The sequence below is a fragment of the Myxocyprinus asiaticus genome, chromosome 13 (genome assembly GCF_019703515.2).
Source record: "Myxocyprinus asiaticus isolate MX2 ecotype Aquarium Trade chromosome 13, UBuf_Myxa_2, whole genome shotgun sequence".
NCBI classification, from domain to species: domain Eukaryota; kingdom Metazoa; phylum Chordata; class Actinopteri; order Cypriniformes; family Catostomidae; genus Myxocyprinus; species Myxocyprinus asiaticus.
This window is the reverse complement of record NC_059356.1, coordinates 21,777,662-21,796,333: the sequence shown is the minus strand read 5'-3', so window position 1 is coordinate 21,796,333 and position 18,672 is coordinate 21,777,662. Positions and strand designations below refer to the sequence as shown.

General features: G+C 39.4%; 1 protein-coding gene across 1 annotated transcript in view; it reads left to right on the top strand.

The window, feature by feature from the left end:
• The window catches only part of LOC127450920 (voltage-dependent T-type calcium channel subunit alpha-1H-like), a 103,630-nt gene that overhangs the window by 64,020 nt on the left and 20,938 nt on the right, over positions 1-18,672 (top strand). Inside the window, exons 10-21 of the mRNA XM_051715396.1 lie at positions 214-399; positions 700-817; positions 2,499-2,654; positions 4,557-4,644; positions 5,599-5,804; positions 11,614-11,991; positions 14,035-14,135; positions 14,219-14,336; positions 15,302-15,370; positions 15,460-15,644; positions 17,997-18,123; positions 18,345-18,470. Of these exons, the coding sequence (XP_051571356.1) occupies positions 214-399; positions 700-817; positions 2,499-2,654; positions 4,557-4,644; positions 5,599-5,804; positions 11,614-11,991; positions 14,035-14,135; positions 14,219-14,336; positions 15,302-15,370; positions 15,460-15,644; positions 17,997-18,123; positions 18,345-18,470 (1,858 nt within the window). The remainder of the gene's footprint in view (positions 1-213; positions 400-699; positions 818-2,498; positions 2,655-4,556; positions 4,645-5,598; positions 5,805-11,613; positions 11,992-14,034; positions 14,136-14,218; positions 14,337-15,301; positions 15,371-15,459; positions 15,645-17,996; positions 18,124-18,344; positions 18,471-18,672) is intronic.

The following is an 18,672-nucleotide window of genomic DNA, read 5'->3' as shown; positions in this document are numbered from 1 at the left end:
TAAGTCATTGGCTATGTCCTGTCCAAACTTACTGTTTCAGTAAGAAAAGCATCAACACAGGAAAGAAAATTCCACTTGTCAAGCAAATTCATAGGGTCTTTAAAAGTCACATAGTATTTTAAGTGAATGTACAGTAGGTATTTATGTTGAATGTTGGGCTGAGTCTGAGAACATCAAACATGACTTTGCTTTGCATGTGTGTGTCCTTGACAGTGTGTGGGAAATCATAGGACAGGCAGATGGAGGTCTTTCAGTGCTGAGAACGTTTCGACTTCTGCGTGTCCTCAAATTGGTGCGCTTCCTCCCTGCACTTCGCAGACAGCTGGTGGTCCTCATGAAGACTATGGACAATGTGGCGACATTCTGCATGCTGCTCATGTTGTTCATCTTCACTTTTAGGTGCTGACCACACCCACACCACATTCAACTAATCAGAACAAGGCCTGGTGCCCAATGCCACTGAAATTATAATCTTAACAGTTTGCTTTAGTAAATACTGAAAGTGGTTATAGTAATTAAACAAATTGAAGGAAGTTTTCATATAGTGTTGAAACATTTTGTATTATGTAAATCCATGAACATTTCTGCTGAAGTTTCTGTTGAAGAATTATGGATAGAATTATGTTCAAGAACAGAGCTTGTATAGTATTATGTACTTACATATTTATGCATTTAATTTGTCTGTTATTGTTAACACAGCATTCTTGGAATGCACCTGTTTGGATGCAAATTCAGCCTAAAGATGGAGAATGGAGACACGATTCCAGACAGGAAAAACTTTGACTCCCTGCTGTGGGCCATTGTCACTGTGTTTCAGGTCAGAAGAGACTGTGTTGCTCTTTCTCTTGTGTAACACCCTGAGGGGTGGTCTAAGACTACGCCACTCCTCGATTTTATCATAGGGCTGAGGGGAGTCCTAGTAATTAAACAACCATGGTTATAGGAAAGTTAATCACCTTTATTTTGTAAAAAAGACAATATATATTTTAAAACATTGACTGTTATATTTAAGTCAACCAAGATAAAAAAAACTGCCACTTCCCCTGTTTGAACAACCTAGAGAACCACTGAGCTACACATACACACGTGATAATTTGTGTATACAGCAAGCCTTAATCCCTTAAACCCCCTCTGAAAGAAAGATGAATCACACTGGTTTCACAGCCAAATATAAAGCACCATACTCACATCAACTGTGTGAAACCCAAAGCTCAAATAATAACCCCTTAGGTCACTAAATTGGGTGGGCACTCCAAACTGCCCTTGTTACATGCAAGGCCTTTAACACAATTCAAACAAATGATTAACAATTATATGAAAAAAAGAGAAAAGGAAAAGAAAAAACAAAACAAAACACCACTAGCCAGCAAGGGGAAAAGGGAAAAAAACTAAAACAAACAACAATACATTCAAAACTGGGAGCAGCAATAGTTCTACACACACCAAAATCTAACAAATTAAAAAAGGAAAGACAAAAGAACAGCGACTTGCAACAAAAGTATCCAACTCCTTATACAGCACCATCCTGACAAACAAATGAAGATCCACTGGCTCAGTCAATCAGGCAGTTTTTTTGTATACCCGCCAGCAAAGTCGTGGTGTGCTTGGAAACATGGCTCGACTAATCGTTTCAACAGCAATAAAAAACTCAAACACATGGAGACACATGCACACCCTTCACGCATTCCATCTACCTTCCATTTACACTTGACATAGCAAAACAGTTATTGCTTTAAAACACAGTGCTGCCTCAGTTTACAGAGTAGAAAAGAAGAGCAATTTTTTTGAATTTCTAGAATAGAACCTATTACATGTAAAAATATGAAGAATGTAAAGTGTGCAGCCAATAACTGATTATTTTGGATTTAGCTTAACAAGCATTTACAACCCTAACAGATTTTTTTTTTTTTTTTTTTAATACATTCAGGGTTAAATAAATATTTAAATAATATAACATATGTTAATTCTATATGTAAATCTAAATATTTAGCTAATATTAACTACACATTTACCTGTAATTTTTAATTTAACATTTACAGTATATTTAAAATTTGAAGCTATATTTGTTAATGTACTGTATATTCCCCTTTAAATGTATATAAATACTTGATTTATATTTAATGTGGATTTAGGATGTACATTTAGATATAGCATTTTTGAATATTTGTGTAAGCCTTTCATTTTTTTTAAAGTGACATTTGAAACAAATGTTTCTTTGTGCTAAATCTGCCGACATTATAGTCATTTAGTTCTACAATTGACAAGAAATATTTAAGAATAGTTTGTATCACAGAAAATTATTTACATTTCAAGGACATACAGCATCAATTACTGTTCGTTTCCCCCACTGTTTAAATCAAAGTTTACTGGAATACACATACACAAAACACTACTCTATTACACATTTAATTAATATATCAGTTTTTTCCCCTGATTTTACCTTTGTTTTGCTGCTCTCTGTCCTTTTGTATTTCTTAGAGAAACTGTTTGTGTTTCAGATTCTGACTCAGGAGGACTGGAATGTGGTTCTGTACAATGGAATGGCTTCCACCACGCCATGGGCTGCTCTTTATTTTGTGGCTCTGATGACTTTTGGGAATTACGTGCTCTTTAACCTGCTGGTGGCCATCTTAGTGGAGGGGTTTCAGGCAGAGGTAATGAAAAACGTTCTCTTTCAGTTGGCTCAATTTCATCAATTTTAGGGATGAATTCTTTGCAGAGTTAAGCCACTGTAGTGTCCAGTATTTCAGCACAAAAACCTGCCTCTTATTCAACCACTGTCCAATTTAACCATGTGCCAAATGCACTGCCATAACAATGTGACATGAGTATTTAAATTAATCAGCACAAACTTACTTACCTTCTATGTAAATTAGGCTTATTATAAATTGCACTTTTTTCACTAAACTGAGTGCTTTTTGCATGTTGCAATTAAAGGGTTAGTTCACCCAAAAATTTTAATTATCTCATCATTTACTCACCCTCATGGCATCCCAGATGTGTATGACTTAGGGGCCGTTTACACAACAACATTTTCAACTAAAAACTGAAAACTTTTTATGCGTTTTGGCTGTTCGTTTACATGACAACGGCGTTTTGGGGCCTGAAAACGCAAACTTTTGAAAACAGGTTTCAAAGTGCACCTTTTTGGAAACGATGCCATTATCGTCTCCGTGTAAACATACAAAAACACGAATTTGTGAAAATGATGACGTCAGAATTACTCGATTCTTTCGCCATCTTCATTGTTTGTGTTCACCGCTCTGTGGAAGAATGCTTATGTGCACAGGCGCGTAGTGTTTCTTTACAAGGTGACATCGTCAACTACTGGCCTGTTTCTTTAGAGGGTGACATTGCCAACTACTGGCCTGGCATGCATAATACAGCTTTTTTAGTCGTTTTCGTGGATCCGTGTGAACGGGGATCGTTTTGACAACGTTGTCATCTGTACGCGAAACTTTTCAAAAACATAAAGGAAAAACGTTTCCGTTTTTAGTACATCGTTGTCGTGTAAACGTACCCTAACTTTCTTCAGCAGAACACAAACAAAGATTTTTAGAAGAATATCTCAACACCATTCAATGTCCATACAATGCAAGTGAATGGTGATCAGCACTTTAAACCTGCAAAAAGGACAGACAGTCGTATAAAAACTAATCCATTGGACTCCAGTGGTTAAATTATTGTCTTCTAAAGTGATACGATCACTTTGGGAGAGAAACAGATCAATATATAAGTCCTTTTCACTATACTTGTTTACTTTTGATCACTCTCCTATGCGCATTCATGAGGGGAGCCAGTTCACACAGCAGATCGCAGTAGTATGCTGCATCCACAACAACCACTCAAAAATGAAGGGAATTGCGCAGTGCAAATTGCATTCAGCACAAGATTTTTGGCTGTGTGCTTTGTTAATTTGCATGATTTGTTAATTTGTATTAATTTTTAATTTGAATAATTTCTTTAGTAGATTGTGTGCTAAAACAATTCAGACAGCATATGCAAATAAACAATGCTATCAATAGCCGCTATTCATTCTTAATGATATCCCGCCAGAGTGTTTGCCTTCTTTAGGACAACAGACATCACAAAAGGAAGTTTATACATTTTGCTTCTTGCTTAGGAATGCAGGTTTGTGCACACACTAAGGATTTGCCTTCACTCTCTGGATAGTCTGGGGAATTATACTGCAATGCTGATACTGTGCTACAGTTCTTAGGCCCATCTGTCATGCTGGGGGCTGTGTGAATTGTGAACTGGTTATGAGTAGGTGTAAACCTGCAAAGGCTAAAACAAACACTAACTTAACACAACCCTAACAGCAACACAGGTCTAATAGTCATAACAGTCTTATGGATAGCAGGGGCACCTCAGCTGTCTGTATGCACAGCAGGCACAAGCTGAGTGAAGGGCAGTTTGTTGTTGATGCCAGAGGCCTGTGTCCTCAGAGAGAGTGACTTTTGTTTGGCTTCACTGCACCCTGAATAACACTTTAGTAGGCTGAGCATTTATTTAAACACTGTGTGCTGTCCACAAAAATCTCTTGCGCTTTGCAGGGGGATGCTAACAAGTCAGACGTGGATGAGGAAAAGAGGTCGGTGAAGTTTGAAGAGGAGGAGAAGATGGGGGAATTACGAGCCACAGGTTACTTCCATTTTTTGCATCATAAAATGTTCTTCAAGGGTGAAAAGTTAAATTACTTTAATGTGTGAGTGTACACATGCACTTTTTATACTACATAGATTTCTTTTAACCATAACATGCTCTTTCATAGAGTTAAGTCAGTTATAGACTTTAATAAAAAAGGGCAATGGTCCTCCAGAGTCACATTAAAGGGATAGTTCACCCAAAAATGAAAATTCACTCATGATTTACTTACCCTCCTGGCATCCCAGATGTGTATGACTTTCTTTCTTCTGCAGAACACAAATGAAGATTTTTCGAAGAATATTTCAGCTCTGTAGTTCCATACAATGCAAGTGAATGGGTGCAAAAATCCACATAACATCAGCATACAAGTAATCCATATGACTCCAGTGGTTAAACCCATGTGTTCAGACATGATATAATAGGTGTGGATAAGAAACAGATCAATATTGAATGAATTTTTGGTCATAAATTCTCCTCCCCGCCCAGTAGGGGGCGGTATGCAAGAATAATGTGAATCACCAAAAACAGAAGAAGGAGAAAGTGAAAGTGAAAGAAAAAGGACTTAAATATCTGTTTCTCACCGACACCTATCATATCGCTTCAAAATTTTGGCACCCATTCACTTGCATTGTAAGGACATGCAGAGCTGAGATATTCTTCTAAAAATCTTCATATGTGTTCTGCTGAATAAAGAAAGTCATACACATCTGGGATGGCATGAGGGTGACTAAATGATAAAAGAATTTTCATTTTGGATGAACTAACCCTTTAAAGTCAACCTACCCATTCCACATATGTGAATCTTTTGGGGGAAAGCCCTTTTATGTGTTCTTCTGCCATTTACGTTTACTGCAGTAATTCTTGCCTGGCAAATCTTTTTATTTAATTTATTTAATTCATAGTGATGGCTTTCATCAAATAACCCATAGTTTTCATTTCCACCATTAGAGTTGAATATGTACTCTCTGATGATGTCAGCGAATGGCCATGTGGATCCTCGAGGCACTTTGCCACCACCAGTCATCATGCGCACTGCCGCCACACCCATGCCCACTCCGAAGAGCTCTCTTGGCCCAGAATCAGTGTTTGGTTTGAAGTCAAGACGGGGCAGTGGGGTCTCAGTAGATCCAAATGTCTTTGATCAGAAATCCCTGGTAAGAAAAAACTTTGGTATCCTAGATAATCAGTGTATCAACCTTTGTCAGTCCATATGTCAACCCATTTCAATGACATTGTAAAGACGGATCGATCGAGAATGGTTGTGACAAGACAGTTGTCATACTATTCATTACATTGTTAATGCTACTGGGATGGTGGCATCTGCTCTGGGCTGATAACCAGAAGGTTGCTGGTTCAATCCCTACAATGAGCGAGCCATGTCCTATCCCCATTGTACATCTGAGTAAAGCACTTTACCCTAAGTGTTCATAAGTGTACTACAAATCACTTTGGATAATAGCATCTGCTTAATGACTACTCACTTACTGTGTATTTACTTACAGTAAGTGTGCTTAATATATAATTATTTTATGGAGTTGTTTGTAATTACAAATTGTTAGTGTTATTGCTATAGTAATTGTTTGAGGACTGAAATTTATTTTTTAATGATTATGTTAACAATATCTAGAGAACAGGGTGGCCACATAATGCCTACAGTATACTGTATGTATAAAATACAGTTTAATGATAGAAAATAAGATGTACATAGAAATTTAAATTTTGCTAAATTTAAACACTTATTTTACTCAATAATTACTCAATTCACTGAAAAAAAAATATCTGAAAACCTAAAATGCACACTATCATTAAAAAAAAAGCTGATATTAGAAAAGCTGATTTTGGTATTTGTTTAGGGATTATAAAATAATAATAATAATAAAAACCCTAAAGGCTTGGTCACATAATGAAATTCTGCAAACGAGGAAGGCGGTAGCGGATCTTAAGTGAGTGTGACACCCACAAAAATTACTTGCCAAGCAGCCTATTTGTAATGAACTGGCCATGGAGACGGTGTTAGGATCCATGTGCTGGAACCCCCCTACGAACAACTCCTGGTGTTCTTCTGCTGGGACGTCCCCTTGGTCGTGGTGCTGGACGATCAGGATGGGCATGATGAAATTCTTGGATCAGGGACGGGTCCAATATGTCCTTGGCAGCTCCTCATGATCTCTCCTCTGGTCCGTAACCCTCCCAGTCCACCAAGTATTGCATCTGGCTCCCTCGTCGTCTTGAGTCCATGAACTTTCTGACCATATATGCTGGGGCTCCATCTACCTCCAATGGAGGTGGAGGCTCAGAATCCGTGGTTCCAGAGCCAGACGCCAGGTGGACGGGTTTCAGCAAGGACACATGGAAGGAAGGAGAGATACGGTAATTAGCAGGAAGCTCTAAAGAGTAAGTAACTGGGTTTATTTGATGGATAATTCTGAAAGGACCCACATACCTTGGACTGAGCTTCCTGCAGGGTAGCCACAACTTGAGATCCCTTGTGGACAACCAGATCCTCTGTCCCGGCTGATAGTTGGGATGGGGACGCCTCTGCCATCAGCCTGGAAATGTTGAGCTCTGACAGCTCGCTGTAACCGGACATGTGTGCTGTCCCACACCCTCTCGCTTCGCCTAATCCAATCGTCCACCGCTGGCACCGTAGAAGGTTCTCCTGACCAAGGGAACATCTGGGGTTGGTAGCCCAGCACGGATTGGAAGGGGGTTAGACCCGCAGAAGTATGGGTGAGGGAGTTCTGTGCATATTCGGCCCAGGGCAGGAAGTCGCTCCATTTCTCCTGTTCACGGCTACAATAGCTTCGAAGGTATCTGCCGATCTCTTGATACAGACGTTCCACCTGTCCATTGGCCTGAGGGTGATAACCAGAGGTGAGACTCACATTAATGTCCAACTGTTTGCAGAATGCCTGCCAAACTCATGACGTGAACTGTGGACCTCGATCGGACACGATGTTCTCTGGTAATCCATAGACCCTAAAGACTTGGTGGAATAAAGCATTAGCATTTTCCATGGCAGTGGGTAAACCCTTGAGAGGGACAAGTCTACATGATCGGTCAATGATTACCAGAATGGTAGTGTATCCATGGGAGTTTGACAGGTCTGTGATGAAGTCGATGGACAGGTGAGACCATGGTCTTTGAGGTGTGGGCAGTGGTTGAAGCAAACCCGTGGGTGGTTCTCTGGGGATCTTGGATTGGGCACACACCTGGTAAGACTTCACATAATTAGTCACATCATGAATCACAGATGGCCACCAGAAGGAATTACGTACCAGAGTGATTGTTCTTTGGATACCAGGGTGTCCTGTGCTCAAGGAAGTGTGGACCCATTGGATCATCCTCTGACGTAGAGCTTGGGGTAAGTAGTGCTTGGTTGGGGGGCAGTTAGGTGGTTCATGCTGTTGTGCTCGTTGTATTTATTCCATTATGTCCCAGCTAATCGGTGCTATGATGACAGATGGTGGCAGGATGGACCCAGGGTGAGGCTGGAGGTGAGGTGGATCGTGTCTGCGTGAAAGAGTATCTGCCTCGCTGTTCTTTCTGCCAGGGCGGTAAGTGACTGTGAAATTGAACCTGATGAAAAACAATGACCATCGGGCTTGCCGTAGATTCAATCTCTTGGCTGCCTTGATATATTCAAGATTCTTGTGGTCGGTGATAACTTGGAATGGGTGGATTGCCCCCTCTAACCAATGAAGCCATTCCTCAAGTGCTGCTTTCATGGCAAGTAACTTCTTATTCCCCACATCATAGTTACGAGTTCAACTTTCTGGAGAAGAAGGCACAAGGGTAAAGCTTGCCTGGTGTTCTGTGACATTGTGACAGGACTGCTCCAATCCCACAATCTGAAGCGTCTACCTCAATGGCGAAGGGAAGATTGGGGTCAGGATGTTTCAATATTGGAGCGGTTGTGAAGCTTGACTTGAGGGAGATGAAGGCTTGGTATGCGGCATCGTTCCATGGCAACTTGCTTGGCTTTCCCTTGAGCAATGACGTGAGTGGTGCTGCAATGGTACTGTAGTTCTTAATGAAATGGCGATAGAAGTTGGAAAAGCCCAGGAACTGCTAGTAGGTTGAGGCCATTCGGGACAGCTGTTACCTTTGAGACATCCATCTCTACACCTTGATGGCTGATGTTGTAACCCAGGAAGGTGGTATGAGAGGTATGGAACTCCCATTTCTCTGCCTTGACGAATAGTTGATGTTCCTGGAGACGTGACAAGACTGTCTTGACCTGCTGGATATGTTGTTCCATGTTTTGTGAGTAGATGAGGACGTCGTCAATGTAAGCCACCACACAATGATTCAGTAAGTCTCTGAAAATTTCATTGATGAAAGACTGAAAAATCGAGGGGGCGTTAGCAAGTCCATATGGCATGACCAAATATTCATAGTGCCCCCTGGTGGTGATGAATGCAGTCTTCCACTCATCCCCTTCTTGGATCCTGATGAGGTTATAAGCACTCCTTAGATCCAGTTTGGTATAGATCTTGGCTTCACGGAGTTGTTCAAGGGCGGAGGGGATAAGTGGCAATGGGTAACGATATTTTATGGCGACAGAGTTCAGGCCTCGTTAGTCGATACAGGAACGTAGACCTCCATCCTTCTCCACAAAAAAGAATTCTGCAGCAGCTGGGGAGGTGGAGGGACAGATGTAACTGGAGGCAAGGGCTTCCTCAATGTAACTCCATGGCGAGGGTCTCGGTGGTGTGACAATGCATAGGCCTTGCTTCTCGGTGGAGCTGTATTAGACAGAAGTTCATTGGCACAGTCCCATGGATGATGAGGAGGAAGTTGTGTAGCTTTAATCTTGCTAAACACTTCACTGAACTCTGCTTACTCCTTGGGAATCGTGGTCTCCTTCTGTGATTTAGGGCTCTCTACACTGGTGATAAAGAAATGCCTGGAAACAGCAACATGAAGACAATGCTCATGACAGAAACTTGACCAATGTGTGAGCTCACCTTGGTTCCAGGATATCGATGGGTCATGGACAGCCAGCCAGGGATGACCCAGGATAAGAGTATAATTGGGTGAGTTGATGACATATAGTGAAATATTTTCAACATGAAAAAGTCCAATCTTGATGTTATATGAACAGTCTGTTGGGTTATGCCAGTACCAATAGGTGCGTTATCCACAGTGGTGATGTTAAGCTTAGGAAAGCATTCAGTGGTGGGTATGTTGAGTTCTTGTACAGTCCCCTGATTAATGAGATTAACAGCAGCCCCAGAATCCACTAATGCTGTAACACATCTTACATGATCACCAATGGAGATCTCTACAGGCAAGAGAAAATTATGTGAGTTGGGTGATTTAATGTTCGTGGTACTCACGTGCTGCCTTGACTCAGGGAACCTTGATTTCTTGTGTGGGCATGCAGCATTGAGATGACTTGGTGAACCACAGTAAAAGCAAAGGTTTTCGTTGTGTCGTCATTGGCGTTCCACCATGGAAACACAAGTGTGAGCAACATGCTTGGGTTCGGGTGATACAGTGGATGTCTGAGCCTGTACTGAGACTGTAGAATCCAGGGTGAAACATAACTGAGGCCGTGAAGCATTCTGAAGCAGGTTATCAATCTTGATGGCCATAGTGATATATTCAGAAAGATTCATACCTTCACCCTTGCAGGTTAGTTCTGTCCTGAGCTTCAGGTTAAGCCCCTCGTGGAAAACAGCCTTCAGATCGACATCATTCCACCCACTCTGAGCCGCTAGTGTCCTGAACAGAACTGCATAATCTGCTGCTGATCGATGACCCTGGCGTAGATGAAGTAGCTGAACAGAGATATCTCGACCACCCGCTGGATACTCGAAGACTTTGTGGATTTGTTGAACGAAGTAATCAAATTAAATCTGGATTTGAGTATCTTTATCCCAAACAGCTGCGGCCCAATCGAGAGCTTTGCCGGTAAGCAGTGACATCAAAAAAGAACAATTCCTGGCATCTTGATCAAATGATTCAGGCTGATTTTGAAAAAATACCTTCCATTGTCGTAAAAAACCCCAGCATTTTTCAGCAGAACCATCAATCTTATCAGGGAGAGCAAAGCTTAACGGGTTAGCATGGGGAGCTGGCAGTGAGTCAATGTATTGTGTCAAACATTCGTTGGCAGCTCGTAGTTTGTTCAGCTGGTCTTGGTAACCCCTTAATACCTCGCACTGGTGCATGAATGTGGCCTGGAGCTGTGAAACTTCTGCTGGATCCATGTTAGGCGATGTATTCTGTAATGAACTGGCCATGGAGATGGTATTAGGATCCATGTGCTTGAAGTTTATTAGAACACAAGCAAACAATCCAAATCGGCAGGCAAATAGAGAGTTGTTATGCAGGCGGTATAATCCAATAAACCAAAAAGACAGTCCAACAAGGCAAACAAAACAAAGGGGTATCCAAAAAGCAGAAAATCCAGGAATCAGGCAAAGGTCGTAACAAATAAACAATCAGCAATGGCAATGGAAAAACGCTTGGTAAGGCAGGGTAAGCTGGCAATACTTCGCAATGTGACAGTGGAAACAGCATGGTATTTATATAGTTCAGACAGGCAGAAACCAATGAAGAAAAGGTACAGAGTTAGTATTCAGGAGAGGGATCCCTCTGGTGGTTGGTAGGAGGGGTAACAACCTCAGATGTTACACTATTTTTAATACTCAGTGTAGCTATGTAGGAAGCACTGCCCACACAGAGGTAACTGCCAAACCAAGCAACTTTCTATTGGTCAATGCTGCGAATTTGCGTGTCAAAGTTCAAACTTAAATCAAATTTAAACCCTGTGGTGCAAAGGTAAATGTGAGTGAGCCTTAACCCAAGTGTGTAGAATAACAGTATTTTGACTTGACTAAGCCAAAAAAAATTAGCTACAGTAATACGTATGTGTAATGGACACTGTGGTACACTGTGGACACTTAGTAATGTGGTATCACTAAGAAAACTTATATTCTTTTTCTATCCCAGACCAGCCCAAGAAGATCTCCCTGCCAGCCCCGCGGCTCAGGCAGCAACTGGGGAAGCCGCAGGTCAAGTTGGAACAGCTTAGGGCGAGCACCGAGTTTGAAAAGGAAGGACACATCTGGAGAGAGAGAGTCTCTGCTGTCTGGGGAGGGTAAGGGCAGCTTTGAGGATGAAAACTCAGAGGGCAAGAAAATGGGTAATACCAGTGGGGGCTCATTGCAGCACCCCTGCTCTCTAGATATTCCTGAGCTGCACCAGAGCCTCAGCTTGAGCCCGTTAGGAGAGTACCATGACTGTAATGGAAGAACCATGCACCTGCCCACTGACCTTCCCACCACCCTTGGCAAAGAAGACTCCCTCGCAGAGGAAGATTTGGATGATGTAAGTATATGGTATATGTTTTGTTAGTTTTGTTTTGTTTTTAAGTCAGACAGGGTTAATGCCCATTTTTCCAAAAATGCCCTCCCAGGGGTTTATCTTGTGAGGAGAATAATTGTCATGCTGTAATTGATTTGGCTTGGTGGTTTGAAAACTATAATTGTTTTTCTTGGTGAGGGGAAAGTGGCCTTTTGTTGTCAGTGTGATGAAATCTAAGCACACAAGAGCCTTTGTCTTGAAATTGAGGCTCAAGTGCTGGAAAATGAACAGAAAAAGCAGGCTGCTTTTCTCTCTTAGATGAGTAAGGGAAAGGAGGTTTGTGCTTGGATTAGGGATTTCAATTTTCATAATTGATAGCCATGGAAATTTACGATCAATTCATCGATTAATCGTTAACGTTAATGTCGCAAAACTCACATGGAGGACTCAAAATAATGTAGCCTATTGTTTAAATATAATTTAAATTAATAAACTTAAGGAATGCAAGTATTGGCATTTCCCTGTTAAAATATTCCTAGTTCAGTGTATTTTAATAGATTTAGGCTATGTTTAGTACGACATTTTTTGAGTTTAATTACTGTTAATGAATTAGGCTACTGTTAAAAATAACTTGTATACAAGATATATCATTTTTATACATATTTGAGTTCATTAAAACTTCACATTGTGAATCGTGTGATATTTCGGACCTTTGGACTTACAGTATATTATTATTTGAAATGATGTCAAATCATAACATGCTGTGTAAACACAGTACTTAACATACCATTTCTAAGGTGATGGTGCCTTTGTGCTTTCCCGCTGATCGCTGGCGTACTTGTAGGTTGGGATGAAACGAGGAGATCAACAGTGCTTGTTGTCATGTTGTACTTCAACACACTGTGTGCAGAAAGCATTAATGTTCATTTATAGAGGAACGCTCCAACACTGCTACATTGAGCCCACATTATTTTCAGCTGTGCGCCTCCTTCTGTGATCTGGATCAGCGTCTGCTGTCATGATTACTGGATGCATTTGTCCTGAAAATAATTAATCAATGGTCGATAAGCTTAATCGATCAAATTATAAACAACAATTAATCGATTTTTGATTCATCATTAACATCCCAAGCTTGGATTAGAAGGTTTGTGACATAAATTCATTGACAATTACAACTGACCATTCTAAGACACATTCAATGTTATTTTTGGTGTTCTTGAGCAGTTTCTGGAATGATTGCAATGAAAATACCATGATAAGAAGAAATAAGAAAAGGTCCTGTACACTGCTGTAGTTTGCAGAGAATACTTAATATTTAGTGACACTGCAACATTTTGGTCATATGTCCACCTGCTTGTAAAATATGAGATGTGTGAGGGGTCTTTTGTGTTTCACAATAATGTAATGCAAGTTGTGTGTGTACATTTGCCTTCTGTTTTGTTTCTTTTCTTGTCACTGAAATAGGAGTCATGCATCATGAAGTAGTTATTACTGAGTTGTTAAATAAAAACATACTTTAAATTGTAATGTTAAAGGTACGGTGCGGTGTTAACGGAAACTGCATAATTGACTGCATAGAGCACTTCCATAACACAGACAACTTGAAGTTGATTGGAAATGTTTTTCTAATGATTTCTCACAATTGCATTACCAGCCTAATAATTACAGCAGGCTCATGGTGTCATTTCTGCAAATGACTTACCAACCGAGTTGCTAGCAAATCAATTTGACGTTGAGACAAAATTGACTTAAATTGTGCAAAATGTATGTTGGAGAAAATACATTTGCAAAATGAATGGTTATGTCACCTCTACATAATGGTTTCAGTAATGCAGTTCATCAAAATTAAATAAGCATGCATTTGAATTATCTTATTCCACACTTAAAAAACAGAGAGCTCATCCTTCATATTGATGTACTGAATCAAGTCCATTAACCTAATGCTTGGAAACTGAGGTATCCAAAACACTGTAAACATCTCAGTGTTCTGTAGAAGTTAGTGGCTATGTATAAGTAGCTGTAGACACTTTTCTTGTTCTCTTTTCTGAGTTCGTTCTTGTGTTACAGAGCTTCTGTTTGCGTCTGAAGAGAACACTGGAAGCGTATAAACCTAAGTGGTGTAAAGATCATGATGATTGGTCACTTTATCTGTTCTCTCCACAGAACAAGTAGGTATTTCCCATCACTTAGCACCTCTGACCAGTGTGTCCTTTCAAAGTTCACTTTTGTAAACATTATACGATTCCTCTAGGTTTCGGATGGCATGTCAAAGGTTCATTTCTCACAAGATGTTCGATCATGTGGTCTTGGTATTCATCTTCCTGAATTGTATCACCATTGCTCTAGAGAGGCCCAATATTCAGCCATCTGTAAGTGACTTGCCTGAAAAAGGAATCTTGTCCTTAAAGGGATATTTGTCTCAAAAATGAAAAATACTGTCATAATTTACTCACTCATTCACAGTGGCTTGCTAAAAACAACTCAATTTGTTGCATGAACACTCAAGCCACTTTAAGAGTGCACTGAAAAAAAAAAAGAATTGTTCAGCAAAATCAAGGCAACATGATGCAAAGATTTTTTAGTTCTCTCAACAATTGTCTTAATAATTGTCCTCAGTAACATTGGTCAACATTTAGTCAATGTGAATTTGTTTGTTCACTAAATGCACAAATTATTGTTGAGAGAACTACTATTTTCTGGTTCAGCCAACTATCTATTCACAATAAAAGAACATTTTGATTTTTATACCATTTAAATTACTTTTACATGAAGTTAACTGCAATTTTTGCCTCTGAAGAGAGGTATGTCCTCTGCAAGGCAAGGCAGTACGTACAATTGTTTGACATAGACACACAATAGACCTCAAGCCTTAACATACTCAATAACGGTGAAAATCAACAAATCTCATTAAAGATGAGCTCTTAACATCACCACACAACAATTAACTATTAACAATTAAAGATCAGCAAACAGCAAAAGAAACCATATATGTGCAATGCATGCTGGGAACTCGCAAATCAGCAGTATTGTTCAAAATGAAATTACACATTCAGACGACTTTGTTAGGCTAGTTGGGACAACATTTGGGGGAATATTGTTGGTCTAATGTGTGTTTTTATGTAGATGCAAAGTAATTCACATTTCGTAGTAACTGTGACTCAAAATACCCCATAAGCTGGATAAAATGCAATTTCATTTTTTAGAGTGCAAGTAAATTATGACAGGTTCCTTCATTTTTATTCCTTTAAAAGTCTTTTTTTTATCTAGTGTTTGTTATGGCCATGCTTGCACAGAATGGATGATTTTGTTAACTCCCTTTTGTTTTTCATTTCAGGAGCGGGTGTTTCTCAGTATCTCTAATTATGTTTTCACTGTGATCTTTGTTGCTGAAATGACTGTGAAGGTATTAATGATGTAGTCTTTTTTTAAGATATGTAGAGTGCATTAATTATCCAAAGCAATCTCACAGACTCAATATGGCTTGTCTTAAAGGTGGTGGCCCTTGGCTTCTGCTCTGGGAAGCACAGTTACCTACAGAGCACCTGGAATGTTCTAGATGGAGTTCTAGTCTTCGTCTCTCTCATTGACATTCTGGTCTCTATGGCTTCCACGGGTGGGAACAGAATCTTTGGCATCCTGAGGGTTCTTCGCCTGCTGAGAACCCTGCGGCCTCTCAGGTAGGCAAACAAGGGTTGCAACCCTCAGTAATCACCTGTCTCACTGAGCCACAACCAATCATTGAAATCCATTGCCCCAGTTAAGGATTAAAAAGGTTAATTATGTGGTCTTATTAATTCTAGATGACACACTGAAAACCTGTTCTCTCTAACTACCTATTCAACTAAATAAATAAATCCTTGAATGCATTTTAGAGACAGATCAAGCAGCAGTTTATTGTAGTGTTGGGTTGGAGTCCACCTTAGTCGAGTCAGAGTCAAGTCTGAATCTTTAAACAATCGAGTCAGAGTCGAGTCCGAGTCCATAAGGGGCCGAGTTGGACTCAAGACTGAGTCCATAACAGGCCGAGTCAAGTCAGAGTCTGAATGAATCTGTTCATGAATCTGAATTAAAATTGTAACTGTAAACTCAACATCAATATTTTAAGCTTATTTTAAACTTCACAACTAAGAAAAACAATTTATCAAAATAAATGTAACAAAAACACCTCTGCCTTTCATATATATATTTTATGATTAGTATCCTGCTGAACAGACTTAAAGTGATTTCAGAATGAAGGCATATGCTTTATGTGTATGAAGACAAAACTGTCCTTCAACACACTTCTTATTGAGTTCTACTGACATTTCAATTATTTGTTGCTTTTCTCCACTCAAACATAGACTAAAGAATGTGAAAGCTGCATTAGTCATTACAACCAAGGTTATTGTTTCAAATTTTAATTTCGTTTTTATTTATACTTCATTTTCAATTTGTCAGTTCAATTTAATTTAGTTTTATTTAAAATTATCCCTGTCTAAAGAAATAATAGTCTATACTTACATTTCTTTCTGAAATTTTTTTCTCTATCTGCTGACTGATTTGGGAAAATACAGTACATACAAATGAGTCAACACAGTAGTAATTAGCACTCGCTGAGAAGTTACGTCTCACTATTTGACTGCAAATGCTACATCCAAAAACACTGGAAAAGCCCACTGATAATATTAGGGCCATGTCGTCACGGACATGATTTTCTAGTTAATTTGCAGGAAATCACACAATGCAGGGCAGTTCTGCGTGCTGCTCGTATACCTAAAGTCATAATTTAACAAAATTTTCCTTCAAAAGTGTCAGAGATGTGGTGGTTTACAATAAAAATTAAATAACATTTTAAAATAAAAACATCATAACCAACTAAATTCATCTCGTAACATGAAGTTTAGCTTCATACACAAACTCTGTCATTGAATAATAAATGTATTTTATAGTCTATAATTAAATTATAAATAAAACATTTCACTGCCCAAAATATCCTAATATTTTATTGTGCATGGTTGAATGTTGTGAATAGTGGACATATGCTGTAAAAGAATGTATTTTAAGCAGCACGTCAATGCATTAAATATAGTCAATCGATAATAAATAGGTGCTATTTATCTGTTTAGAGTTGCTGTTTATTTTAGCAATAATGCTTTTTCCCCTGACTATTTAAAAAGTTACACAGTTAATTCATCAAGCTTTTATGGACCAGTTCAAGCTGACAGCACTGCGTGGACCACAAGAGACTACAGAAGCCTACATGTGTAGATACATTACACCTAAAAATACTTAATATCCAACATTAATACTATTTTTATTTCGATATGCTGTTTTTAGTAAACTGTGAGAGACATGATGTGGGTGACTTGACTCAAATAAAGTTCTTGATTTTAAGTTTTTAACCACGATGAAACTGCAATGCGAGCAGCGTCTTGGCTGCACAAATGGCACATGCAATTTTACCAGTTGTCAGGTCCCGTGTCATGTAAAACTGCTTTGTTTAGTTTCTGTTACATTGGATACATACCCGTCTTTATGTTTTTGTTGTGCCAGCCACCTCGGTAGTCAATGTTATACAGTAGTCTCTGTAGTAATATTCAAGCGTATTGGTTGACTGATGAGTGTGCCTGCGCATGTACGTGTGTGTGTGCATGTTTGCTTAAACACAGTGAAACAACTCTGGTATGTCTATGATTTCAGGGGCTAATACAGCTGCAGGCAGACAGAGATGTGTTCATTAATTTATGTTTTGTTATTTATTTATTTCATTGCATCACAAATGTCATGGACTCGGCTGGACTCCCAAAGGCTCGAGTCCAAGTCAAATCCGAGTAAAAATGCATCCGAGTCCATGACAAGTCCAAGTCCATTAAAACTGGATTTGTGACTCGGACTCGAGTCCAAATCCAAACTCGAGTACCCCAACTCTAGTTTATCGATCCTAATGGACACTCAGACATATGTGCCATTACATTAATGTTACTCTAACCCAAGCAGATTGAAATAGGTTGTGTCTCTGTTTTTTGTGTTTGTTTTTTTCACATAAATAGAGTGATTAGTCGTGCTCCTGGACTGAAGCTGGTGGTGGAAACACTAATAACATCTCTTAGGCCCATTGGGAACATTGTGCTGATCTGCTGTGCCTTCTTTATTGTCTTTGGCATTCTTGGAGTTCAGGTAAATGCTTTAAACACTACAACACTTAAGGGCATGGGTTAGATTCCTAGGGAAATGCACATACTGATAAAACATATAGCTTGAATGCACTGTAAAGCCGCACACATAAATGTGAATGTAAAGCAAATGTCTGCTGTTAAAGACGCTACATACTTTTTAACACAAATTTGAATGTATGTTTTGTTTGTTTTTTATAACAGTTTCAATATTATCTATTACAGCTCTTTAAAGGAAAGTTTTACCATTGTGAAGGTCTCAACATCAAAAACATCACCAACAAGTCTGACTGTCTTCAAGCAAACTACAAATGGATTCGGAGAAAGTACAACTTTGACAATTTGGGACAGGTAATTATAATTCACTAGAAATTATAAATTGGACAGTGTTAAGCTGAATGAAGCATCTGGCTGGCTGAAAAAGTGGGGTCATGTTGCCTTTGAATTTTATAGGATCTTCAGAAAGCGTTTTCTGGTCTAATATGCTTGAAATGATTCCCAGATTGCCATTAAGAGCCCCATAACTGCACTGAATGAATGATGGTTTCGCCGG